We start from the raw sequence: 26,728 nt of genomic DNA, 5'->3' as shown, positions 1-26,728 counted from the left end.
GGAGACAGGGTCTTTCCTAGTCTAAGCTGGCCAGGGACTCGCTGCAAGCCTTTTCTCTTAGCTTCCCAAATGCTAGATAACAGATGTGAACATTTCTTTTTCTAGACAGGAACGAACTGGGAATAGGGACTCTGAGTTTAACAGTGTTTGTTTCTCAAGCCAAGGACCAGAGTTCAGTTCCCAGCATCCACATTGGGCAGCTCACAGCTACCTGTAATCCCAGCTCCAGGGACTCTGATACCCTCTTCTGGCTCCCAAACACACACAGACACACATAGATACACAGACACAGACACACACACACACACACACACACACACACTAAATTTTTAAAAATCAGCTGGGTGGTGGGGTTCATGCCTTTAGTCCCAGCACTCAGGATAGAGAGGCTGATGAATCTCTGTGAGTTTGAGGCCAGCCTGCTCTACAGAGTGAGTTCCAGGACAGCCAGGGCTACACAAAGGAACCCTGTCTCAAACAACCAAACCCAAAACCAACCAAACAAAAATCATGCTAGTCACAGAGAAGAGACCTGTGTCTAATCACAGTCGCCAGTGTGGTTTCTGCTTATGTCCTGTGAGGTCGTACCAGGTGCTGCTCCAGGCTGCCTGCCAACATGAGCTGCTCTTCCCAGGCTGCCCTGGGGCTTCACCCCACTGCTCCTTCACTTCACTCCATATGGTTGGCCTTTCATGTCTCTTGCTGACTTTTAGCCTTTAGCTCTCACTAGCAGATGCTGAGCATTTCATATCTGTGGTTTCATCTGATTCTCAGAACTACTTCCATCACTTCCATGCAGCTGGTGCTGTTCCTTTTTTTTGTTGTTGTTTGTTTTTTGAGACAGGGTGTCTCCATGTTAGCCTTGGCTGTCCTGGACTCCCTTAGTAGACCCAGCTGGCCTTGAACTCACAGTGATCCACCTGCCTCTGTCTCCTGAGTGCTGGAATTAAAGGCGTGTGCTACCACCGCCTGGCGAGATTTATATATTTATATATTTTTATATATTATATATGTGTATAATTTTGTCTGCATGTATCCCTGTACATTACATACATGCAGTGCCCTTAAAAACCAGAAAGAGGAGTCATGTACCCTGGAACTGTGAGCCACCATAGTTACTGGAACTCAAACCTGGGTCCTCTGGGGAAAAAAAAGAAAGCAGCCAGTGTTCTTTACTGCTGCAGTCCTAAAAAGGGTTTTGAAGTAACATGTTTACAGTGGAAGTGTCTTAAGTGCCCTCTCCTTCCTTCCCTCCCCTTTCTTGTGAGTCTTTTCTTGTGAGTAGCCAGGGCTGGCATGGGATTTGCAGATACCCTGTCATGGCCCTTGAGTGTTAAGAGTACAAACAGCAGCGCATCAGCTATTTGTTTCCAGTATGCACATCAACTTTGCCAGGGTCCTCGGTGTAGCCCCAGCTGTCCTAGAGCTCTCTCAGTAGACCAGGCTGGTCTCAAACTCAGAGAGCCCCCCCCCAGCCCCCACCCCTCCCCACCCCCGCCGCCTCTGCCTCCTGAATGCGTACCATGCCCCATTCCTTGCCCTCTTCTTCTGAGCACATTGCATACTTTCTTTTTTTATTAATTTATTCATATTACATCTTAATTGTTAGCCCATCCCTTGTATCTTCCCATTCCTCCCTCCCTCCCGCTTCCCCCCTACTCCCCTCCCCTATGTCTGTGACTGAGGGGGACCTCCTCCCCCTGTATGTGCTCATAGGGCATCAAGTCTCTTCTTGGTGACCTGTTATCCTTCCTCTGAGTGCCACCAGGCCTCCCCATCCAGGGGACATGGTCAAATATGGGGCACCAGAGTTTGTGTGAAAGTCAGATCTCCTTCTCCACTTAACGGTGGAGAATGTCCTGTCCATCGGCTAGTCTGGGTAGGGGTTCGAAGTTTACTGCCTATATTTTCCTTGGCTGGTGCCATAGTTTGAGAAGGACCCCAGGGCCCAGATCCGCCTGTCATACAGTTTTCCAGGACCCTCTGGATCCTTCTATTTCCTCATTCCCCCAGGCTTCTCTCACCTAAGGTCTCAATAGGATGTCCTCCCCTCTGACCCACTTTCCTGGTAGGTAAAATTGGGGACCAGACAAGGCTGCCCACTTTCCCCATATCTCTTCAATATAGTTCTTGAAGTTCTAGCCAGGGCAATAAGACATCAAAAGGAGATCAAGGGGATCCAAATGGGAAAGGAAGAAGTCAAATTATCCCTATTTGCAGATGATATGATAGTGTATATAAGTGACCCCCAAAATTCCACCAGAGAAATCCTACAGCTGATAAACACCTTCAACAAACTGGCAGGATACAAAATAAGCGCATACTCTCTTCTCTTGTTGCTAAAACAAGAAATCTGAAAAGGTAGCCAAGAGAAGGAAGGACTTCATTGTGGCTCACAGTTGGGAGGGGCACAGCACACTGTGGTGGGGAAGGCGTGGTGGCGGGCATTTGAGGTCACAGTTCATCTGAAGTCAACTCAGCTCCGTTTGTCATTCATCCAGGAGCTTAGCAGGAAATGATTCTGTCCCCAATCAGAGTGCACGTCTGCTCCTTGATTAAACCTTGTGGGAAGGGTTGGAGAAATGGCTCGGAGGTTTAGAACACTGGCAGCTCTCGCAGAAGACTGAGGTTTCCCAGCATTCCACATGGTGGCTCACAGACATCTGTGACACTGATTTCAAGGGATCTGACACCCTCTTCTGCTGTCTGTGGTTGCTAAGTATGCACACGGGACACACATGTACACGCAGGCAGAACACTTGTATACATGAAATAAGATAAATAATGCTTCAGCAGACACTCTGTATGAGAAGGCCCAGGACTGACGGCTCCCTGAGTGAGCAGGCCCTTCATAATTGAGAGGTACAGGGGTAGTAATGCTGTTCACGCACATGGCGCAAGCAAAAGCCCTTCTGGCTATTTCCATGCGTCCGTGCTATGAGCCCACTGTCCCGGGTTCTCCTTCCGGCATCCTTTGTGCCTCTAACTCCAGTCCCTCACTTCTGTTTTATCAGGTTACACTGTGGCCTGGCTGCCCTCCCGTAGCTCTCTGCCACTCCTGGCAGCAGGAGCCCCACGGTACCAGCATGTGGGGCAAGTGCTGCTCTTTCAAGCACCAGAGGCCGGAGGACACTGGAAGCAGACCCAGAAGATAGAGGGGACTCAGGTGAGAGTGACATGAAGGGCACCTGCCAGCGAAACATGAGCCATGACTGGCCATGCCTTGCAAGCACTGCGCTTGTGTAGGATGAATCACGTTTGCTGCTTAGGGCAGCCGGGGGGGGGGGCGGGGGGGGGAATTGTCACCCTCCCACCCTCCCACCCCCCACCCCGCCTCGTCACTCTGCCTTAAGACATTGACTCGTATACAGGGTCCCAACTTGTCTTAATTCCCATGAGCTCAAGGGGGAAGCCACGCCTTGATCCTGCCTCTGAGGTGGGGGAAGGTGGGCATGGTGTGACCGAGGGGCAGGAGGGGACCTGCCTCTCCCGCTGGCCCTGCTGACTCTTCCTCAGATGACTTCCTGTCCTCACAGATTGGATCTTATTTTGGTGGGGAGCTGTGTAGTGTCGACTTGGACCAAGACAAAGAGGCAGAGCTTTTGCTGATTGGGGCACCCATGTTCTATGGAGAGCAGAGAGGAGGCCGAGTGTTCGTTTACCGGAGAAGACAGGTGAGAACCAGGGTTCTGAGTGAGGCAGGCCAGGGGGAGGGGGGTGCTGACTGTCGGGGAGGTGTGAAGTCCTGATCAGGTGTGGGTTACTCGGAACAGCTTTGCTACACCAACCAAACCTTTTTTTTTTTTAATTTTTTTAAATTTATGTGCATTGGTGTGAGAGTGTCAGATCTTGGAGTTACAGACAGTTGTGAGATGCCATGTGGGTGCTGGGAATTGAACCCGGGACCTTTGGAAGAGCAGATGGTGCTCTTAACCACTGAGCCAACACTCCAGCCCCCAACCAAACCTTTTAAACAACAAACAGCAGCTGATAAGTTGAGGAATTAGTGTGCAAGGTCCAGCGCTAAGCATCCTGTATCCATGGCCTCATTTCACTGTTTGATCGGCTCCTAAGCACCTACAATCCTTATGGTACAAATATGAACACAAGGCTGGGAGGCTCCATCACTCTTCAGAGCCGCAAGGTCGTGCAGACAGAAACACACTGGGTTGGACTTAGCGCAGGCCAGCCTGACAGTGGCATTCTGACGCTTTGAGGGACCTGGTCACACATTTCTTTTGTGCTCTTTAATGGGTTTACCACAATGTCACATTCTGGAAGGTTTGCTGTGGTTAAGAGGTGAATGTGTGAACTGTCTTCTCTCCAGTCACTGTTCGAAATGGCCTCAGAGCTGCAAGGTGACCCTGGCCACCCTCTTGGGCGGTTTGGAGCTGCCATAACTGCCTTGACAGACCTCAACGGAGATGAGCTGACAGACGTGGCCATTGGAGCCCCTCTGGAGGAGCAGGGGGCTGTGTATATCTTCAACGGGCAGCCTGGTGGGCTCAGTCCCCAGCCGAGCCAGGTAAGGGACCCTGCCTGCCCACCCAACTGCAATCCCGTGCACCCTGAAGCCTCCAAGCTTCAAGTCTGAGTCTGACTCCCCTCACCTGGCCTCCTCTCCGGTTGGTTTAGCATCCGTTTCTCTCTTGCTCCCAGCGAATACAAGGAGCCCAGGTGTCCCCGGGGATCCAGTGGTTTGGACGCTCCATCCATGGGGTGAAGGACGTTGGAGGGGACAGGCTGGCAGATGTGGTTGTAGGAGCCAAGGGCCAAGTGATCGTGCTGAGGTAAGGGGGTGTCCAGCATTGCCCTGACCATCACGGCTCTCTTCCTTCAGGGAGCAGCTGGGGCTCTGCTCTCTGACTATGAGGCCGGCCCTCCTTCCTGGCTTCCATGTCTCACGCCTGGCTCAGCAGCTGCTACTGAGAGGCAGAAATGGGATTTGCACCCAAGTGTTTCTGGTCCTAAAAAAAAAAAATCATTGTATGAAGTTAAAATCTTCTGGCCTGAGTTCTTGGGACCCAAATGCCTCCATTTTTGAAGTGATGGTGTGATATTTCCTGCTTTGTTAGTGTCATGATACAGGAGATGGATATTATTACAGATTATGCCTTTAAAGATGCATGTGTGTGTGTGTGTGTGTGTGTGTGGTGTGTGCGTGCTCGTTTGGGGGATTTTGTTTTGACTTTTTTTTCCCCCTGAGACAGGGTCTCTCTGTAGCCTTGGCTGTCCTGGACTCGCTTTGCAGACCAGGTTGGCCTCGAACTCGTGGTGATCCACCTGCCTCTGCCTCCCAAATGCTGGGATTAAAGGCGTGCGCCACCATACCCGGCCTGTTTTGTCTTTTTAAGACAGTGTCACAGTGCAATGCAGGCTAGCCTAGAGCTCAGTATGGTAGTCCAGGCTAGCCTTGAGGCCAAAGTCTTCCTGCCTCTGCCTCCTTTCATCGGGATTATAGCGTGCCACCATGCCCAGCACATGCTGTGTCTTGAACCGTGAGTCAGACAATGGGCCCTGAGTGTGTGTGAGGATTTGTGTAATGAAAACTTAAATCAGCAGTTAGATGCTGAGTGCTACAAGGAAGTGAGCAGGCTCCTGTGAGACAGTAGCAGTGACAGCCTATTGCAGATTGGGGCCTCTCTGAAGGGCCGGGCTTGGAGCCAAGAGCTGAGAGCTGAGAATGTGTCGGGCCAGCAGAAAGCCTAGGTAAGGGCTTTGTAGGAAGCCCAGCATGTGCCAAGGCCAGAAGGAAGATGGAAGATTGGCAGGATAGGGGAAGTGAGGCTGGAATGTGGTTGTCCCAGAGGGCATTGTGGGAGGCATAAGACAACTGAGACAGGCAAGGCATTATTGGTAATAAAGAGCTTGAAATTTATTCTGAATATTAAATGGCACGATCTGGTCTACAGAGGGATTTCCAGGTCAGCCGGGAGCTACATATTAAGACCTTGTCTAAGTCTGTCTGTCTGTCTGTCTGTCTGTCTATCTATATTACATGGCAATGTGCACACATCTCTATGTTCATTTCCCAATGCCACAAAACCCAGCACAGAATCCCCCACTGTGTTATGTGGTGTAACTGGGTCTCTCTCTCCCCCTCTTAGGGTCTCACTAGGCCAGGCTGTGGTCTTCTGTCCCAGGCTTACCAGTACTAGGATTGTAGCTGTGCGCTACTACACACACTCTGATTTCTTTTGTTCTTCTCTCTCTCTTAAAAAAAAATATTAATTAATTAATATTTGCTCAGCGTGTGCTTATGAGTATGCACGTAGAGGGTGTCAGGGCACGGCTGGTGGGAGCCGGCTGTCTTTTTCCACCGTACAGGGTGTCAGGGGACAACTGATGGGAGCGAGTTCAAGTTCAGGCTGGTGTACAGAGAAGGTTCCAGGCCAGCCAAGGATATATAGTGAAACCTTGTCTCAAAACCAAGAATGTTTGTTTGTTTTTTCTATTATGTGTGTGTGTGCTCACACTGGCACATGTGTGTGCCATGGTACGAAAGTGGAAGTCAGAAGACAATTTGTAGGAGCCTGTTCTCTCCTTTGGGGATCAAATTCAGGCCATCAGGCTTGGTGGTCCATGCCTGTACCCCTCCTGAGCCATCTCACTGCCATGATCTCCCTTTTTACAAAGATCATCTCTTGCCAGGTGTGGTGGCGCACGCTTTTAATCCAAGCACTCGGGAGGCAGAGGCAGGTGGATTGCTGTGAGTTGGAGGCCAGCCTGGTCTACAAAGCAAGTCCAGGACAGCTGAGGCTACACAGAGAGACCCTGTCTCGGAAAAAACAAAACAAAACAAAACAAAAACTAACAAACAAACAAAAAAAACCAAAGATCATCTCTTTATAGGAAAATAGATCTCAAGTCTGTAGTGAGCTAGGGGGAACCCTAATGGTCACTGAGAGACTTCTGATAGGACACGGAAACAGTCATCTGTCCTCTGATGGACAGAGCTCCCAAGTCTATGTCACCAACCCAGCAGGGATGTGCCCAAGGGAGAGACTTAGTGTTCTCTGCTCTGCAGCTCGAGGCCCGTGGTGGACGTTGTCACTGAGATGTCCTTCTCCCCAGACGAGATCCCAGTACATGAGGTGGAGTGCTCCTACTCAGCCGTCCAGGAGCCGAGGAAAGGGGTCAAGCTCAAGGTGTGCTTCCAGATCCAGGCCCTCACGACCCGCTTTCAAGGTCAGTGCTGCCCTCCTGCCCTCTGCCCAGCACAAGGAGGGTCTCCCGTCACTCACCTCCTGCCTTCCTCCCTGCCCAGGTCGCCTGCTTGCCAACCTTAGCTACACCCTGCAGCTGGATGGCCATCGGACACGGAGCCGAGGTCTGTTCCCAGGAGGAAGCCACAAGTTCAGTGGGAGCACATTTGTCACCCCAGAAAAATCCTGCATGGACTTCCAGTTTCACTTCCCAGTAAGGGAGCCTGTGCTGATGTTCCGGGAAGGGCTGACTGCAGTGGGAAGCAGTGGGTGTAGGCTTAGCTCTGTCACCACACAGCGGTGGCAGGTGACATGGATCTCTTTGTACTATCATTTCCTTTGCTGTTCAGTGGTCGACACAACACCCTTCAGGGCATTTTCCTCTAGTCCTCATTATTTGTTTTGTTTGAGACAGGATCTTGCTGTGCAACACTTTTGTTTTTTGTTTTTTAAAGGTTTATTTATGTATTATGTATTCAGTGCTCTGCCTGCGTGTGCACCTGCATGCCAGAAGAGGGCATTAGGTCTCATCATAGATGGCTGTGAGCCACCGTGTGGTTGCTGGGAATTGAACTCAGGACCTCTGGAAGAGCAGACAAGTGCCCTTAACCATTGAGCCATCTCTCCAGCCCAACCCTGTCTGGCTGGTTTGTACTTGCATTCATGGTGGTTTATCTGCATGTGCACCTGCACACCAGAAGATAGCATCAGACTTCATGATAGATGGTTGTTAGCCACTATGTGGATGCCAGGAATTGAACCCAGGTCCTCTGGAAGAACAGAGCAGATAGTGCTCTTAACCCCTGACTCATCTTCCCAGCCCTGGCTCATTTCTTTCTTTCTTTAGTTTTTTCTTTCTTTTCTTTTTTCTTTTCTTTTCTTTGCTTTTTTTTTTTTTTTGAGACAGGGTTTCTCTGTGTAGCCTTGACTGTGCTGGACTCTCTTTGTAGACCTGGCCTTGAACTCATAGCGATCCGCCTGCCTCTGCCTCCCAAGTGCTGGGATTAAAGGCCTGGCCCATTTCTTTTTAAATACTATTTTGGACAGTTGTCAAAATGTCTAGATGGGGTTTGCTTGTTACTTACGTTAGGTTTCTTCTCTGGGCTGTCATAACTAGAAGCACTGCCCAGGAGCTCGTCCTCACCTTCAACTGTTACCCACTCACGGTCTTGGTTTGTGCCTAACTACACACTGTGTCCTTCCGCTCCTCACATGCCACCCTTTTAATGCTGGGAACTGAAAACACAAATTTGCCAAGGAGCTAATGGCTTACTTGTTCTGGAATGTTCTTGCATGAAATTTGATAATGGCTGCCTAAAACAGATATATACATAATACCTAATACTATGCATATGTTGTATACATACGTGTATTCTGCATATGGGTGTTTGGCTTGCATGTATAGCTTTGTACCACTTGTATGCCTGGTGCCTGAGGAAGCCGGAAGGCAGTAGATCCCCTAGCTCTAGAGTTACCGAAAGTTGTGATCCATCATGTGGGGCCTGGGAATCGAACCTGTGTCCTCTGGAACAGCAGCTGGCGCTCTTAACAAATAAAACCACCTTTTTAGCTCCCTAGGACAATTTTTTTAAAAAATATATATTTTATTTAATTTATGTGTGTTGGTGTGAGGGTATCAGATCTTGGAGTTAAAGACAGTTGTGAGCTGCCATGTGGGTGCTGGGAATTGAACCCGGGTCCTTTGGAAGAGCAGGCAGTGCTCTTAACCACTGAGCCATCTCTCCAGCCCCCCACCCCACCCCAGGACAATTTTCAAAACATTGTTTGAAAAACATCTCCCTCTGTAGCCCCGCTGGCCTGGAGCTCACGGCGAGCCTCCTAAATTCCTGTATTAAAGCATGAACCTCCACACCAGGATCAACTTAACCACGGTGTCTTAGTTGCTTTTCCACTGCCAGGAAGAGACACCATGGCCGAGGTGACTTGTAGAAGGGTTTGCTGGGGGCTTGCTCACAGTCTCAGGGAGAGTCGTCCATGGTCATCATGGCAGAGAACGTGCACTGAAGTAGCTGACAGCTTACATCTGCTCTACAAGCAGGAGGCAGAGAGCTAAGTGCAAATTACATGGGCCTTTGAAACCCCAAAGCCCACCTCAGTGACACACCTCCTCCAACACAGCCACACCTCTTAATTCTTCCCACCCACTGGAGTCCAAGCCCACAAAGCGTTCAAGTGCTCCCATTACAATCCTGTGGAAAACCGTGGGGTTGACTAGTGATGTCTAGCATGGGGTCTAGCATGGGATTTGGGCTGTCTTCCATTACAATCCTGTGGAAAACCATGGGGTTGACTAGTGATGTCTAGCATGGGGTCTAGCATGGGATTTGGGCTGTCTTCCATTACAATCCTGTGGAAAACCGTGGGGTTGACTAGTGATGTCTAGCATGGGGTCTAGCATGGGATTTGGGCTGTCTTCCATTACAATCCTGTGGAAAACTGTGGGGTTGACTAGTGATGTCTAGCATGGGGTTTGGTCTGTACTGGGAAGCACATTATAGACACCTGACAAATAATAAGTTTGTTTAGTGCATTTAAGTGTATGCAGTGGAAAATGATAGGTCTTAACGCGTAACTACTACAGCGCCATCGCTGGTGAGGCACAGACGAGGCATGCTCTCAGTGGTCCCGTTCATCCTGACAGTGTGCTCTCACCCTCAGGTCTGCATTCAAGACCTCATCTCCCCTATCAACGTCTCTCTGAATTTCTCTCTGGTGGAGGAGGAAGGAACACCTAGGGACCAAAAGGTGGTAAGGCTGGCTGGGGGGGAGGGGCGCGCATGGTTAAAGGGAAGACTGGGAAAGTCTAGTTAGCAGTAGTAAAGCCAACATGTGCTGTTTAAGCGGGAAGGGCGTCTGTATTTAGAACAAACTCCTGGGAAGAAAGGGGAGCCAGGGCGGTGGCTCTGAGGGATCTGAGGAAGAGCCGATTGTGGGTGGAGTCTGAGGGGTCCAGGTCCCTGCTGAGCATCAGCTCTGACTGCATTGCTTTCTAGCATCATGCAGCGCACACAATTCCAGGGAAGACACTTCAGAAGGCCTCGCTTTGGGCCGGAGCCTATTCCTTGTTATTGCAAAGGCAGGGCGCCTTAATTAACCTTCGCTCCCTTGTGTGTTCAATTCAGTGCCAAATTGGGGTGCTATAAAACGAATGAGGGGGAAATATCTATTCCAATCCCCAAGATCAGACACCCCCTATGCAGTGCCAGAGGTAAGATGTTCACTTTGAAGTTCTCCACAGTCAGCAAGTGGTTGGGCTGGTGAGAGCCAGCAGGGTCTGGGGGAAAGGTGGCCTGGGAACCCAGTTATGGGCTTTCCTGGCAAAACCTCAGTGGACTCCGTCCCCGCCCATCTCCCAGGACTGTTTTCTACCCACAAAGAGAGCCTCCCCTCTGTGGGACTCTTCCCGAGCTGGTGGCCTTCTGTTTGGTGACTGTCAAGCTCACTCTGTGCCTTTGGCATCATACGATGGGTGCACCCTGCCTGGCCCAGTGCTGGGATTTGAAGGTGATGGCAGAGCGCCTACAAGAAACAAGCACAGTGTACCGGCTGCTACATATGCACTGCACGTACGCAGAGTTGACTGGGGCCACCTGTGTGCTACGCCACCTCTGGGCACTGGTTCTGTGGCTGTCCACCTGCCCTGGGGGAGCTCACAGTCTGCTGCCAGAGAAGCCATGGTGACAATCCTCTTCAATGGCGCTGCTCTCAAATTAGGGACCAGGCTACAGTAACGTATACCAGAGATCTGGAGGAGTAAGTAAGGCAAGGTTGCCCATAGAGGTGACCCAGAGGTCTCCAAGAGAAGGAAAGGTAAGACCATAGTGTGGCACAGGCAAAAAGATGTTGGAGGCACTGGGGTGATGGAAACACAAGAGGAAGATGAGTCAGAAGCTAAGGGCATTGTGGAAATATCAAAGACGTTTTATGTGGGAAAAGGAAATGCTGTATATTCGTGAGCTTAATTTTTAAAAATTTATTAATTTTATTTGTGTGAACGTTTTGCTTGCATGTTTTCATTTGCACTACACGTGTGTCCATGCCTTCATGGAAGCAGGTCTCTGGCCCTCTGAAACTGGAGTTTTGAGCTACCGTGTGTGGGTGCTGGGAATTGAATCTGGGTCCTCTGGAAGAGTGGTCAGTGTTGCTAACTGCTGATGTATCTCTTCAGCTCCTCTGGGGCATTTTTAGTGTCGGTGTCAGAAACCCAACTAAAACCTCCTCTAAACAAGAGTGTGTGTTGGCCCCTCGCCTGAAACACAGGCCTAGCTTTGTGTGTATCTGTCTCCAGATGCCTGGACAAAAGCATCAACCATCCTTGTCTCTCCTCTTTCTTTCTCTCCCCCTGCCTCCTTCATGTAGCCCAGACTGGTGTGGAACTTTCTATGAAGCCCAGGCTGTCTTTGAACTCCTGGCTTACCTGCTTTCACCCCCTGAATCCTGATTACAGGCATGTGGCCTGTTGCCAAGCTGAGGAAGATTTCTTCATATTTCGTGTCGCATAGCAATATGGCATTGTTACCTTTGTCAGACATCTGACAACCAGAAGAGTCCTTCCTTTTGTTGCGACCAAGTCATAGTCACATCTCTAACCCAATGCCAGGGACTGGGCCTTGGTCATATGCATACCCACTATGAATAGAGGCACCCTAAGCCCTGTAGGGTGGGACCAGACAGGAGGCCTTGCTACTGTCATGCAGACATTTAAGCATCTGGTTCCAGCCCTGGTGTGGGCTGCACTGCACCAACATGAACCTGGAGGCAGGGAGGACGCTGTGGTGGTGGTGGTGGTGGTGTCCCACTGGGCTGTAGTCAGGTGTGAAGCAGGGCCCTTTGTGTGGGTGGACAGGAGGAGACGTGTTAATGAAATGTTGTGCGAGGCAAAAGACAACAGCCATTTGTCATTTGGATCTGGGTGGATGATGGACACCGCACTGCAGGGAACCCTCGAGGGAGCACAACCGTGTCAGGGAGGGAGCCCAGAGGGTCCGGCCTTTCAGTGTGTGGTACCGGGCTTCTGAATCCACACAGAGGCAACTGGATCTGCTCTAGGCAGGCCAAGGTCCCTGCTAGGCCTACTCCACTTCAAACCAGAGAGGGTTACGTTAAAGCTGTCTGTCTGTGAGTTTGATTGTTGGTGTTCATTTGGGGATTTTGGTGGGGGCGGGGCAAGGTTGTCTGGAATGCTTGCTAATCCTGCCTGCTATCCCAGCTTCCTAACTGCTGGATACAGGTGTGAGCCGTCACACCCAGCTAAGACTGACAGACATCAAACCAGTTCTTCTATTACGTGTATTAATGTGTGTGTGTGTGTGTGTGTGTGTGTGTGTGTGTGTGTGTGTGTGTAGATCAGAGAGAGGATAACTTTGGGAGAAAGCTCTTTCCTTTCATCATGTCCTTCCATCATGTGGGAGGTCTTTCTCTTGAACAAGGCAGGTGGACGCTGTGTGGCTTTTGTGATTCTAAATCAGGAACAGCAAACTATTTGCAAGGACCAAAGAGCAGGTACTTTTTGCTTTTGGCTGTGTGGTTTCCGTGGTGGCTACATCTTGTGCTCACAGATGCCTGGGCTGTAGCTGTCACGTCTGTGCACCTGGCCAGTGCCCATAGAGGGCACACAGCTTCCCTTGAAGCCCGGCTCCTTAGAAATCTACGTAACACTTTCCCTGACATCCAGGGATCAGAACTTAGTCACATGATCACACTTAGCTGCAAGAGAGGCTAGGAAACGTAGTATAAAAAGTGGAGAGTGGACTTTGTTTTGTTTTGTTTTGAAGTGGATACTGTTTTAAAGGCAAGAGGTGAGGAATCTTATGCTGGGATTCCAAGCAGGCTCTGCCCAGCCTTTGATGGACACCCAGCACATAGGACCGAGCACCTGAGGTCACCGTCAGTGTCAACACCTTCCTGAAAAGTGTCATTAGTTCCGGGTTTCTTGGGGTGGTGGTGGTGGTTCTGATATAGTCAAGGGAGATAGGGAAACGACCCTTGCTTCTTTAAGAAAAACAGCTGAGGGGCTCAAGGCCTTGGACACCACTTGGCTCATGGCGGCATGGGTCGTGGGCATCTGTGTGAATGCTGAGCAGGCAGCAGAGAGTGCTGGAACTCTCCACTTAAAGAAGAGTCCGGAGTCTTCTAGACAATCCCACCGTGATAACCTGTGAAGGCCTTCCAGGGCCCCACTACCTTCAGAATATAATCTCAGTGTCCCAGCATTGCCCCACAGGCTTGGGAGAACCTGGACTCTGTTATGCCTTCTTGCTCCTTTTAAAGCACTGTCCTGGAGCTAGTCCAAGCAGCTGCCTTGGGGGAGGCACAGTATATCTTGCCTTGGGGCCTTGGTATCCTTTGAACTTTCTTCTCCATTTTCTTCACCTGGCTTCTTTTTCCTTTTTCAGTGCAGCTTTCCGTTATGGTAACAAATACTCAGAGAGATACTCGATTTATAAAGAAGAAGGGTTCACTTGGGCTCATCCATGACCCTCCCTGCCTCTGTTGCTTTGGGCCTATGGCAGGCACGCATCATGACGCAGAGTGCATGGCAAAGCCACCACCTACTTGCATCACCGTGGCTGGGAAGTAGAGATAGAAGAGGAGAGGATTGTTGCGTCAGTGTCAACTTCAAGGACACACCTCCAGTGGCATAAAACATTCTCCAAGTAGGAGCTAGCTCTTAAGAGGGCCTGCCACCTTCCAGTTGTACCATAGGCTGGCACACACAGAGAGGTGGGCATTCTAGATCCAAATACAGTATTAGTAGGGATGCCATCGCTTCAGGACACTCCCTCAGCTACGTTAGGAGCCGTTTTCCCATGCTCCAAAGCATCTCTGTATTTGTCTCATCCGCATCCTTCACCCACTGTGGATGCTGCCGTGTTCTCTCTCTCTCTCCCTCTCTCTCTCTGTTTTACTCTCTGACATCTTATGGGGGTGAGGTAGGGACTGGTCTGGAGGATAAGCTCAGGAAATGCTGGGGGTGGGGTGCGGGGTCGGAAGGAAATGGCAGTGAATTTCTAGGAGTTGAAGAGCAGGCCTAGGAGGATGAGGGATTGGCAGAGGCAAACCACAGAGAAAGGGCCTCAGACAGGCAGGTGAGGCTGAGCAGCCAAGAGCTCCTGCTGAGGGTGGGACTGTAGGCTGCTTTGTCCCAGCCCAGATACCCATCTGTGGGAGGAAGAGGCGCCCCAAACCTCACCCTCCCGTTATGTAGTGTCACTAGAGATGAACATGTCCCTGGCTGTGGGTATGGGTAGGGTGTGGGAAAGAACACAGTCATCCCTGCTAAACCCTGAGCCTCTTCTGTCCCGTCACAAGACCCACTCACTCACCTCAGCACTGTCTTCCCTCCTCCATGCTCAGCAGGCCAGGGACATGCAGCCGATCCTGAGGCCGTCCGTGCATGCAGTGACTAAGGAGGTAAGAGGGAGAAGAGGCAGCCACACGGGCCTGGCGACCCTGTCAGCCCTGCTGGGTCTGAGCCTCCTTCCTGGTCCCTTCTTGGCCTTTCAGATCCCTTTTGAGAAGAACTGTGGTGAGGACAAGAAGTGTGAGGCAAACCTGGCCCTCTCGTCCCCAGCCAGGTCTGTCAGCCTTTGTCTCTGGGCCCCTGGTTCAATTCAGCCTTCCTGAGGTGGTTGCAAAGGATACTGAGATAGTGTCAAAAGACCCTTACCCGTGGGCTGTGCCCACTAGGAAGGGCGCTTCCTCTCTGGGCCTCACTGTCCTCTGAGAAAGGCAGTCATTAACAGAGCTGGCATTGGGGTTAGATAGTGTTAGGATGCTGAGCCTGAGCATAGCAGCTGGTATTTATGGTCAGCCAGCTCCCTCAGCTCTGAAGCCCTCACCTTGATGCTGTTCCCTGCCGTCTTGGCCCCCATGACTTTCCTCTGACCCCCTCCCCCCAATCTGCAGCTCTGGAGCCCTACGTCTGACGTCCTCTGCCAGCCTTGCTGTGGAGTGGACGCTGAAGAATTTGGGAGAAGATGCTTACTGGGTGCAACTGGGCTTGCTCTTCCCTTGGGGACTGTCTTTCCGCAAAGTGGAGATGCTTAAGGTGAGCCCGAGGGTACCACCTGCCGCCTGGGTGGTTTCCTGCACTGGCTCCTGTTCCCACAGTGAATTTTGGGCGTCCCTGATCACCTGAGTACAAGTTCTGAGAGTCCCATCTGCTCGCCCAGCCCGGTGCTGCTTGTCCACCCCTATCTGGGTATAAGCTCTTTGAGCCTTGAGTTCTCTTTTTGGAGGAAAGAAAAAGGAAGAAGAAGAAGGAAAAAAAAAAAAGAGTCTGGGACATTGGAATAGGGCTAGAAAAATGGCTCAGACAGTAGGTAAATTTATCTTGTACACATGAAGACCTGACTCTGTGCCCAGGCAAAAAGCTCACACAGGTTTGCACCCAATATCAAGGCTTCTGTTTCTTCTTCTGACTTTGGTGGTTTGCTCCTACATGCATGTGGTGCTTATGTGTGGGGTGTGTGTGTGTGTGTGTGTGTGTGTGTGTGTGTGTGTGTACACACATTCAGGTACACAATCATATGCAGAAAAACAAAGTATTTATATATTTTGTTTTGTTTTGTGAGACTGGGTCTCACCACGGAACCCTGGCTGGCCTGAACTCACTATGTAGACCAGGCTGGCCTTGAACATATAAGAGATCCACCAGCCTCTGCCTCTTGAGTGCTGGGATTAAAGATGTGAGCCAGCTAAAACAATGAATACTAAAATATAAAAATAAATAGGAAGGAGAGAGAGAGAGAGAGAGAGAGAGAGAGAGAGAGAGCGCCTGAAGGAAGCTTTAGGGTGGTGGTGGCTTTAGTGTGCTTGGCAACGTGAAAATAAAGCCCTCAGGAGACAGCTGAAGCCCCTTAAGCAGTATTGTACATCGTTTTGAATAGAACTTTTAGGGGCTGTAACTTAGAATGCTTGCCCAGCACGCACGCATGAAGTGCTGTGTTCCTTCCATCACTGCATACAGCTGGGAAGAGTGGTGCCTGCCCGTAACCCCAGCACCAAGGAGGTCCGGGTGGGGTGGGGGTGGCGGGGGCATGGGTAGGGGCAGGGTGAGGTGAGTGGGTTAGAAGCTCAAGCTCTCCTTGGCTAGATAGTAAGGTCGAGACCAGTCTAGAAAATTGAAACTCTTATCTCCCCAAAGACAGAACTTTTACTTTTCAAATTACTGTTTTAATAATCATAAGTAGCTGGTCGTGGTGGCACACGCCTTTAATCCTAGCACTGAGGAGGCAGGGGCCAGCCTGGTCTACAGAGAGAGTCCAGGACAGCCAGAGCTGTTATATAAAGAAACCTTGTCTTGAAAAACAAAACAAAAACCACAATGGTCACCACGGAAGCTTGGAAATCATGGAGAAGTTCAAGGAGTTTATGTGGACAGCTCAGCAGTTACCGCATCTATGCTGTGTAGATGTATTCTGCAGCACTGGCCACTGAGTCTCGGGCCTTGAACATGCTAGTCAAGTGCTCTGTTACTGAACTAAATCCATACACAAGCAATTTCTATTTTTGTTTTAGTTTGGTTTTGTTTTTTGACAAACTCTCAGAGATCTGCCGGCCTCTGCCTCCCGAGTGCTGGGATAAAGGGTGTGCACCACCACACTCAGCCTCAATTTCTGTTCTTTTTTTTTTTTTTTAAAGATTTATTTATTTAGCTGGGTGTGGTGGTGCACGCCTTTAATCCCAGCACTCGGGAGGCAGAGGCAGGCGGATCACTGTGAGTTCGAGGCCAGCCTGGTCTACAAAGTGAGTCCAGGACAGCTAAGGCTACACAGAGAGAAAAGCAAAAAAACAAAAAAAAGATTTATTTATTATTATGTATACAGAGCTCTGCCTGCATGCACACCTGCAGGCCAGAGGAGGGCATCAGATCACATTATAGATGGTTGTGAGTCACCATGTGGTTGCTGGGAATTGAACTCATGACCTCTGGAAGAGCAGGCAGTGCTCTTAACCGCTGAGCCATCTCTCCAGCCCCCTCAATTCTTGTTCTTTTTTTTTTTTTTTTTTGGTTTTTTGAGACAGGGTTTCTCTGTGTAGCCTTGACTGTCCTGCACTCACTTTGTAGTCCAGGCTGACCTCAAACTCACAGTGATCCACCTGCCTCTGCCTCCCGAGTGCTGGGATTAAAGGTGTGTGCCACCACGCCCGGCTCCAGTTGGCTTTTTTTTATCTCCATAGTTATTTTCTCCTAGGTTTTTAATTTTTAAAGCTGTTATATTTCATACCTTGCACGTCTATGCGTGTGTGTGTGTGTACCCAGGTGCACAAGTGTCAGAACACACGTGTTCTAGCACATGTGTGAAAGTAAGAGGACAATTTGGAGGCCCCGTTTCTCTCCTTCCACCATGTGATTCCCAGGCACTGAACTCAGGTTGAGTTTTAGCTTTTTTTTTTTTTTTGATTGTGGTGAATGCCTATAAGTTTAGCATTCTAACCATGCAGCTCAGTGGCATTGGGTTGAGTCTCTTGTCATATTACTCTCTTCAGAACCCTTAGATCCTCTCAAGCTCACTAAGCAATAGATACCGTTTCCTGGTCTTGGGCGTCTCTCAATTTCCCATGTACTGCTCTATGAATTTACATATCAGACCGCAGGCAGCGACGGGCTCGCGGCATGCGTCCTGCACGTCTGGCTTATTTCACTTTACAAGATTTGTTTTGTTTTGTTTCTTTAATATTGCATCCTAATGTTGCCCAGATTGGACTCACGCTTCTGGGCTCAGGCAACCCGCCTGCCTCAGCCTCCTGAGAGACTAGCACTGTTAGGTTCAGCTCCGCTTTCCTCTTCCCCCTCTCTGGGTCAACCAGAGTCTTCGGAGCTACCAGCCCTGAGCGTTAGTGGCCTCTGAGGGACCCTGGGACCTTGTCCACCAACAAGCTTCGTCATTCTCAGCCCCACAGCCAAATGCCTGTGAGCTGCGAGGAGCTCAGCGACGAGTCCGATCTCCTGACCAAGAAACTGGCGTGCAATGTAAGCTCTCCCATCTTCAAAGCCGACCAAGAGGTGAGTGTGGAGCAGCCCAGGGGGAGGGAGCAGGTGGCTGGCTAAGAATAGTCTCTCCTGTCACAAGGGGGCAGTATACACAGCGGCTTTGCATCCCTGAGCCTGATTCAGGTTGAGGCAAACCCGAGACTGGGCTACCCATTTTATGATCTTGCACACGCAACTCAGCTGCCCAGAGCTTCAGTTTCCTCATCTGTCCGGTAGGGACACCTACGCAGTGCCAGAGACACACGCGCTTCACGCTCCACAGTCACCGCGGGGGGCTGGTGACCCCTCAGGCTGCTCCTGAGCCGTTTTCCCTCATCTCTGCTTCCCTGCCAGGTCAGCCTCCAAGTGATGTTTAACACGCTACTCAACGCATCCTGGGGAGACTTTGTCGAGCTGAAAGGCACTGTGCGCTGGTGAGCAGGGCTGTCTACGCGCCTGTGCTGGGGGTCAGACCGCCAGGAGCCGCAGCCGCCTGTGCTGGGGGTCAGACCGCCAGGAGCCGCAGCCGCCTGTGCTGGGGGTCAGACGGCCAGGAACCGCAGCCGCCTGTGCTGGGGGTCAGACCGCCAGGAGCCACAGCCGCCTGTGCTGGGGGTCAGACGGCCAGGAACCGCAGCCGCCTGTGCTGGGGGTCAGACCGCCAGGAGCCGCAGCCGCGCTCTTCTAACGAGTGTCTTCTCCATCTTGCCCCTCACAGCGAGAACGAGGACTTAAGCCTTCTGGAGGACAACTCAGTCACCACCCGCATCCCTGTCCTGTACCCAGTGAATATCCTCACTGAGGAGTGAGTGTCGCTGAGCCCAATCACACTGTCCTTCTACTGTGTCCTCCCATCTGGGTGTCCTTGCCACCCGGGGTCCCCCACTACCTCCAGCCTTCTTCCTCTTGTACATCACAGGCTCAGAACTCAGAACTCAACCCAGCCCCGTTACAACAGGCTCCAGGGGTCCAAAATAGGAGACCCATTTAAGAGCTGTGTCTGAGAGCTCCTTGGTGGCAGACTCCCTCTGAAGGGTCCCTTACTCCTGTCACCACTCTGCACCCCCACTGGTGAACACGGGTTCAGAGAGACCACCGCCGTTTGCCCAGAGCCATGCAGCTAAGAAGGACTAAGCTCAAGTCTGTCCGAAAACAAAGCTTGGCTGTGTCCACTTGCCCTGGAGTCCCTGCCTTCCTGACATTGCAGAGCTGGCGGAGAGGCAAGGACCGGTTCCAGAGTGACCTTTGCCCTCTGGCCCCTAACATCTAGTCAGAGCAGACCCACTCACGTGGAATCAGTGGTGTCGGCGCTCAGTGGGCAGCAGCGGGAAGCAAAGGGTCTCTAGTTGGGTGTTGTGGTCACTACACAGTGGTTCTATGGGGTGAGGACAGAGCCAGTGTCTCAGCTTCCGTCCCCAGGGCTTCGGAGCATTAAGTGTCGAGCAGGAAGGTGTTGATATGAAATATCAGGGCAGGTAGTGGAGAGACGGAAGGCGCGTGGAGAAAGGTGGCCTTGCACTTCCATCTAGAGGCCCTGGGATGAGGACCAGGCAGGGGACAGAGAGTGGAGCATTAGCAAAGGCAGGGAGGCGGACTTGAGAGTGGGGAAAGGTGTGGGCAACCTCCCACACTGGCAGCCTGGGAGAGAGCAGTGGGCAGGTGAGCCGCAGGAAGCCGGAGGGCGGGCGGGACACATGGGAAAGCCATGCAGGAAGAGATGGTCACCCAGGACAGTGAGGTGGCGTGTGGTAGCGAAGACGCGGTCCCCAAGGTGTGGCCCTGATGCCACGGCTTCAGTCGTCTCTCTCTAGTGGCCTGAGTTCCAAAGGGCCGACTGACAAGGTGCCTGTGAGGACCTCAGCACAGTGCTGGAGGCCCAGAGGGGTCTGAACCGTATTCCTTCCACCCCCCATCTCTGCATGTCTCTCTCCACAGCCAGGAGAACTCCACACTCTATATCAGTTTCACCCCTAAAGGTCCCAAGACCCAACAAGTCCAGCATCTCTACCAGGTATGAACTTCCATAAGGAAGGGTCCTCAAAGCCACACTTTTATTTATTTATTTATTTATTTATTTATTGTTTTTTTGAGACAGGGTTTCTCTGTGTAGCCTTGGCTGTCCTAGACTCACTTTGTAGACCAGGCTGGCCTTGAACTCACAACAATTCACCTGCCTCTGCCTCCTGAGTGCTGGGATTAAAAGTGTGTACCACCAAGCCCGGCTCACCACACTTTCTTTTATTTTTATTTGTTTTAATTTAATTTATCTTTTTATGCACATGAGTGTTTTGCCTGAATGCATGTCTGTGCACTACTTACATACCTGGTGCCTTCAGAGGCCAGAAGAAGGTGTTGTGTCCTCTGGAACTGAAGCTATAGACAGATGCAAACTGCCATGTGGGTACTTGGAGCTGAGCCTGAGTCCTTTAGGAAAGCAGCCAGTGCTCTTATTCACACTTGCAAGAACGCGCTGGAGCAGGGCCAGGTGTGGTCCGCTGAGATGTCCTGCCTAGCAAGTAGCAGGCCCCAGAGTTCACCTGGGCAGTGCCTCAGGTCGCACAGGGTGGTTGGTAGTCGGGGTAGCTGCCATTCAGGCTCTGCGGTGTCTGCTCTTTCCCAGGTGAAGATTCAGCCTTCTGCCTACGACCACAGCACCCCGACACTGGAGGCCTTGGTGGGCGTGCCGCGGCCTCACAGTGAGGACCCCATCACACACACATGGACTGTACAGACGGTAAGTTCCACGGAGAAGAGGGCAATGTGGCGGGAAACACATGTACTGAACTTGTAGGAAGCGGGTGTGGATGTCTGAATTAAACAAATGGTTCTCTTGGGGAGGAGCGTGGGGGTGCCTGAGTGCTGTAGGGGGGCGGAAGTGGCCTCAGACCTACTGAAGGACCCCACCATTGATTCCTAGGATCCTCCTGTCACTTGCCACTCTGAGGACCTGAAGAGGCCACCCGACGACGACGACGCTGAGGTATGGCTGTGCAAGCTGAGGAATCAGGCTGGAGGTGGGCAGTCAGTCGGCTGTGAATGCTGGGCCTCGCTGACCAGTGTTCTTGACCACCGCAGCCTTGTGTGCCTGGAGTCCAGTTCCGCTGCCCAATTGTCTTCAGGCGGGAGACCCTCATCCGACTGACCGGGACCGTGGAACTCTTGAAGGAAATCAAGGTAGCACCTGCTTGTAGTTGGCACCGAGGAGTGTTGAGGCTCTGTTTGCCTTCGGAGTGGTGGGGCTGGGCTTCCCACATGTGCTCCCTGCCCCCCATTGGTCCCTGCAAACACCCAGGTTTGCATAGCTGCAAACAAACAACAGCAAAGCCACCTGGATTTGTTTCAAGTGTATAGGGTTGTTTTGGTGGTGAAGGCTTATTCGGGTTGTTTGTTTGTTTGTTTTTCTTTTCTTCAGTTTTGGTTTTTTGAGACAAGATTTCTGTGTCACCCTGGAATTCTCTATGTAGATCAGGCTGCCCGAGAACTCACACAGATCAACCTGCCTCTGCCTCCTGAGCGCTGGGATTAAAGGCTAGGTCCACTACCACACCTAAGCTTTGCTTTTGAGTTAGGGTGTCTCTATGCAGCCAGACTAGTCTGTAACTCATGAGCTTCCAACCTTGGCCTCCCCAAGTGGTGAGCTTAATTAATTAATTTTTTAAAATATTTTTTTTTACCTTTATTTTATGTGCATTGGTGTTTTGCCTGCAAGTATGTCTATGTGAGAGTGTCAGATCTTGGAGTTACAGACAGTTCTGAGCTGCCATGTGAGGGCTGGGATTTGAACTCCGGTCCTCTGGAAGAGCAGTTAGTCAGTGCCCTGAACCACTGAGCCATCTCTCCAGCCCCCAAGTGGTGAGATTAGAGCCATGCACCCCCCACACTTGCTTGCCAATGCTAGTTACATGTCCTGTCTGACGAAGTCCCCTTCTGACACTGAGGAGTGAATGACACGGTGGAGAACCAAGCCGAGGCAGAGAATGGGGCCCCCTCACCGGGATCTGCTCCCCTCCTTTTCAGTGCAAGTGGGGCCCAGGTGTCGGGTCTCAGTCCTGTCGTCACACTCTGCTCCCTCCACAGGCCTCCTCCACACTCAGCCTCTGCAGCTCACTCACCATCTCCTTCAACAGCAGCAAGCACTTCCATCTGTACGGCAGCAAAGGCTCCAAGGTCCAGGTAGGTACCTCGGAGGCCAGGCCGGGAGGTTCGGGGACCCCACGCAGAGCGCATATAGAGGGGCCATGTGGGAGAAGGGGAGCTTGGCCCAGTCAGAGCTTACTCTAATCCAAATCCTTGTGAAGCTTGGGAGGTCCTACCTCACTGAGAGGCAAGCCGCAAGCCGCTGCGGGGCTCCCTTGTCTGAGCTGTTACAGATTAGCTCTGAGGATCTAAGGCCACAGGGCCGCCAGCCCAGTCGTCAGTGAAGAGAGAGCAGTGAGCACAGAGGCCCAGGGTGGTTCAGGTCAGGTAGTTCAGGGTGGCCAGAGATGGATCTAAACACAGCAATCAGGTTCTTTAGGGTAAAATGCCCAGCTCAGGCCCTTCCTCCTGGGGCCAATAGCAAGTCTCAGGGTAGCCTGTGGTCCATGTGGCCACGTGACCAGTGAGTGCAGTGGGTGACACATAGGCTGGAGAGAGCCAGAGCCAAAGCTATGATACAATCCATATGAAATGAGAGCAGGGGCAGGACCAGGCACACAGGGATGTTTAGGGCGGGTGGGCTCTTCCCGCCCTCACCTGGCCGTCCTCGCCCCCCAGGTCCTCATGAAGGTCGATGTGGTGTACGAGAAGAAGATGCTTCACCTGTACGTGCTCAGCGGCACTGGGGGGCTGCTGTTACTGTTGCTGATTTTCCTAGCACTCTACAAGGTAGGAGGCTCCAGATGGTCCAGCACTGCCAAGGCAGCTGGGGCAAAGGGACCAGGAGGGGCATGCTGGAATGGGGAGTGTAAGAGCCAAAACAGGACCCAGCCTGCTCCATCCTTCCACAGATAGGTCTGTAAGAGCGAATGAACAAGTGAGAGAGACTTCCCCAGCATTCAGGGCAACACCGGCCCAGCCAGGTCCAGGTTGAGGGAGGAAAGAGGTAACGCATATGCACTCTGTCACTGGGCACTGCACTAGGCCCCATCTTAGGACAGACATGTAACATGTACATGGTCCTCACTCATATGATGTTCACAGTCACAATATGGGACATGGACACGAGTGAACATAAAGAAGGCTCTACCCCGGGGGTCTGTGGACTCAGAAACCTATAACGGAGATGCCTGGTGCAGGTCGGGAGGTCTGGGGAGGTCACCAAGAAGAGGTAGCATTTGAACTGAGATTTAGACAAGTAAAAAAAAATAGGGGTGACAAGGGGCAGAGGTTCTATTTAAAAAAAAAAAAAAGCTCCAGAGTTTCAGAAAAGAAGTCAGGTGTGGGGGACTGGAGAGATGGTTCTGTGGTTAAGAGCACAGGCTGCTCTTCTAAAGGACCCAGGTTCAAATCCCAGCACCCACATGACAGTTCATAACTGTCTGTAATTCCAGTTCCAGGGGATCTGACACCCTCACACAGACAGAATACTAATGTAAATAAAATAAAATATTAATTAAAAAAGATTTTATTTAATTATTTATCATATATGAGTGCTCTGTCTGCATGTACACCTGTAAGCCAGAAAAGGGGATTATATCACTTTAGAGATGGTTATGAGCCACCATGTGGTTGCCGGGGACTGAACTCAGGACCTCTGGAAGAGCAGACAGTGCTTTTAACCGCTGAGCCATCTCTCCAGCCCCAAAATAATAATTTTAATAATAATAATAATAATAATAATAAGAAGAAGAAGAAGAAGAAGAAGAAGAAGAAGAAGAAGAAGAAGAAGAAGAAGAAGAAGCAGCAGCAGCAGCAGCCAGGTGCTGTGATGCACACCCGCAGTCCCAACACTTGGAGGTCAGAGGTAGAATCTCTGAAAGTTCAAGGTCAGCACGAGGTGCCTCTGGAGACCCTGTCTAAAGATAAGGGAGGGGGGCTGGGGAGACAGGGTTTCTCTGTGTAGCCGTGGCTGTCCTGGCCTCACTTTGTAGACCAGGCTGGCCTCGAACTCACAGCGATCCACCTACCTTGTATACACAGGAACCCACAGACAGTGTTTGGAAGAGAGAGTCAGGTCTTCTGGAGCTTTGGGAGATGCTGGGGCCTGAACCCAGGTCTTCTGCAACAGCTTTGAGCACTCTACCGCCGTGCCGTCGCTCCAACCCCGTTCTGTGTTTTGTTTGTTGAGATGCCTTAGGGTGGCCTTGACCTGACAACTGCTGAAAATGATCTCAAACCCTCGAATCTCCTGCCCCTGCCCCCCCAGTGCTAGGAATGCAGGCCTGAGCCACCACACCTGGCTTCATGCAGTGTTGGGAAACAGCTTGTGCGCTAAGCAAGCACTCCACCAACTGAGCAACAGCGTTAGCCTATGTGGCATTTGTTTTGTTGTTGGTTGGCTGGTTGGTTTTTTGAGACAGGGTTTCTCTATGTGGTCCTGGCTGTCCTCAAACTCAGAGATCCGCCTGCCTCTACATGCGTGTGTCACCACCGCCCGGCCCTACATGACATTTTTACAAAGAGAGTAGCAGCATATGTAGCCCACATGGCTAAAACTCAAGATCCTCCTGTTTCTCCTCCTGGACGGTGACTCACGCCACCACGCCTGGCTGACACATGGCATTCAGATGAGTCTAAAGAAGAAACTACCAAACTTAAAGCTTTTAAAAAATATTTATGGGGGTGGAGAGATGGCTCAGAGGTTAAGAGCACTGCCTGCTCTTCCAAAGGTCCTGAGTTCAATTCCCAGCAACCACATGGTAGCTCACAACCATCTATAATATGATCTAGTGCCCTTGTCAGCAGATAAAGCACTCATATGCAATGAATAAAATAAACAAACAAAAAAGAGTTTAAAAAAATTTTTTACAAGGGTTGGAGAGATGGCTCAGAGGTTAGGAGCACGGTCTGTTCTTCCAAAGGTCCTGAGTTCGATTCCCAGCAACTACATGAAGGCTCACTGCCTCTTCACCCATCAGGCATGTGTTTGGTGCATAAATATACGTGCATACAAAACATGCGCGCACACACACAAAATAATACATAAATCTAATTTTGTTTCAATCTTTACTTGTTAGTGGTGGGGAGCGGTGGGGGAGGCATGCCGTACTGCACGGGCAGAAGTGACAGCACAACTTTCAGGAGCCTGTCTTCTTCCGCTGGGGTGGCGGCGGCTCTGGGAACCAAGCTCAAGCAGTCAGGCCTGTGTGCCCACTCAGCTTCTGTGTTCTTCTGACAGGTTGGCTTCTTCAAACGGAACCTGAAGGAGAAGATGGAGGCTGACGGGGCTGGTCCAAGCGGAAGCTCTGACGAAGACGCTAACCCTCTGGCAGTCTCTGGGGAAGAGACCAAAGATCTGGACTGTCTGGAACCCCTCCACACCAGTGACAAGGACTAAGGCCTGGGCCTCATACACTGGCGGCCCAGGAATAGACTTGACAGCCCTGGCGCTGACCAGCTTCAGCCGCATGCCACCATGTACCCTCTCCTTGGCTAGTCATGGCTGCTCCTGGTCCTCGGTTTCTCTCTCTGGAGCATAGAGCTCATTCCTAAACTATCCCGCAGGTGCATGGCAAGTCGGCTGAGGGAGGCCAGGAGGGCCATCGGTGAAGCCTGCCTTCCGCTAGCCCGCCTTGTTGTCCGCCTGAGAGAATCTTTGCAATAAACCTGGAGGAACTGTCAGCTCAGAACCCAGTAATATTCCAGCCCTCCCTAGTGCCCCACGCTGTCCCAGCCTTCTGGATCTGCCCCACACACTCTCTCTCTCCTGCCTGGAGGCTAGGCGGGACTCTGTCGCCAGACAGCAAGCACACCCCAGCTGTGTCACTGCATTGCTACTGCAGATGCCTTCTTCTTGAGCAAAGGCGACATCCCTTGGTGAGCCTCAGGAGGCCTTCCCAAGCCTCTGCTGACGATGACCCATCTCTTACGTCTCTTTCCTGCCTCTCTACCCAGGGCTGCAGCTGCCTCGGCCTTTTTCAGAGTCATTCTCCATCCTGTGTGGCTGCATTCGATCTCATGTCTTCTTCCCTCCTGGAACATGCCTGCCTCCCGCTGTCCTGGCTAAGGGAGGGTTTCACACTGCACCTTACACCAGCCTGTGCTTGCCTCCGTCTGCCGGGTTGTATCTGCTCTCTCTGATGATGTATTGAATTCCTACCTCTCGGTGAGCTCCTTGAGGTTAGGGTATGTAGCCTGCTCACCTTGGGGGTCTCTGGTGACATCACAGGGTAGGGAGGGATAGAGCAGTTGCCTGATGCGATGTCATTGAACTGACAGCGGAGGCTGCGGGAAGGTAGAGAAACAGCAAGGATGAGCCGCTGGTATCGCATCCTTCAAGGCTCTGCCTTTCCAGGCTCCATTCAGGTCCCAGCTTCCACCCAGAAGAAGTTCAAGGAGCCCCAGGAAAAAGCGCCTATGTGGCGGTGTGAATGGGAAAGGGCCC

The 26,728-nt window shown here is 51.3% G+C and overlaps 1 protein-coding gene across 8 annotated transcripts in view; it reads left to right on the top strand.

Annotated features, from left to right (window-relative positions):
• ITGAL (integrin subunit alpha L) overlaps nucleotides 1-25,965 on the top strand; it is a 52,962-nt gene extending 26,997 nt beyond the window's left edge. For 5 of the 8 annotated variants that reach the window (XM_084772756.1, XM_084772753.1, XM_084772754.1 and 2 more), the window contains 20 exons: nucleotides 3,015-3,166; nucleotides 3,537-3,674; nucleotides 4,328-4,525; nucleotides 4,660-4,790; nucleotides 7,028-7,188; nucleotides 7,268-7,419; nucleotides 9,885-9,974; nucleotides 14,583-14,639; nucleotides 14,733-14,803; nucleotides 15,135-15,276; nucleotides 18,127-18,237; nucleotides 18,559-18,638; nucleotides 18,923-19,009; nucleotides 20,140-20,215; nucleotides 20,825-20,938; nucleotides 21,122-21,184; nucleotides 21,280-21,378; nucleotides 22,282-22,377; nucleotides 22,960-23,070; nucleotides 25,523-25,965. In XM_084772756.1, the coding sequence (XP_084628882.1) occupies nucleotides 3,015-3,166; nucleotides 3,537-3,674; nucleotides 4,328-4,525; nucleotides 4,660-4,790; nucleotides 7,028-7,188; nucleotides 7,268-7,419; nucleotides 9,885-9,974; nucleotides 14,583-14,639; nucleotides 14,733-14,803; nucleotides 15,135-15,276; nucleotides 18,127-18,237; nucleotides 18,559-18,638; nucleotides 18,923-19,009; nucleotides 20,140-20,215; nucleotides 20,825-20,938; nucleotides 21,122-21,184; nucleotides 21,280-21,378; nucleotides 22,282-22,377; nucleotides 22,960-23,070; nucleotides 25,523-25,681 (2,288 nt within the window). In that variant the 3' untranslated portion in view covers nucleotides 25,682-25,965. The remainder of the gene's footprint in view (nucleotides 1-3,014; nucleotides 3,167-3,536; nucleotides 3,675-4,327; nucleotides 4,526-4,659; nucleotides 4,791-7,027; nucleotides 7,189-7,267; nucleotides 7,420-9,884; nucleotides 9,975-14,582; nucleotides 14,640-14,732; nucleotides 14,804-15,134; nucleotides 15,277-18,126; nucleotides 18,238-18,558; nucleotides 18,639-18,922; nucleotides 19,010-20,139; nucleotides 20,216-20,824; nucleotides 20,939-21,121; nucleotides 21,185-21,279; nucleotides 21,379-22,281; nucleotides 22,378-22,959; nucleotides 23,071-25,522) is intronic. The other 3 variants (XM_084772760.1, XM_084772759.1, XM_084772758.1) reach the window with 3 other exon arrangements.
• Nucleotides 25,966-26,728: the final 763 nt, after the last annotated feature.

Source organism: Acomys minous (assembly GCF_964271855.1).
Source record: "Acomys minous genome assembly, chromosome: 2".
NCBI classification, from domain to species: Eukaryota; Metazoa; Chordata; class Mammalia; order Rodentia; family Muridae; genus Acomys; species Acomys minous.
Note: the sequence above shows the minus strand (reverse complement) of the source record. Positions and strands in the feature narration are given on the sequence as shown.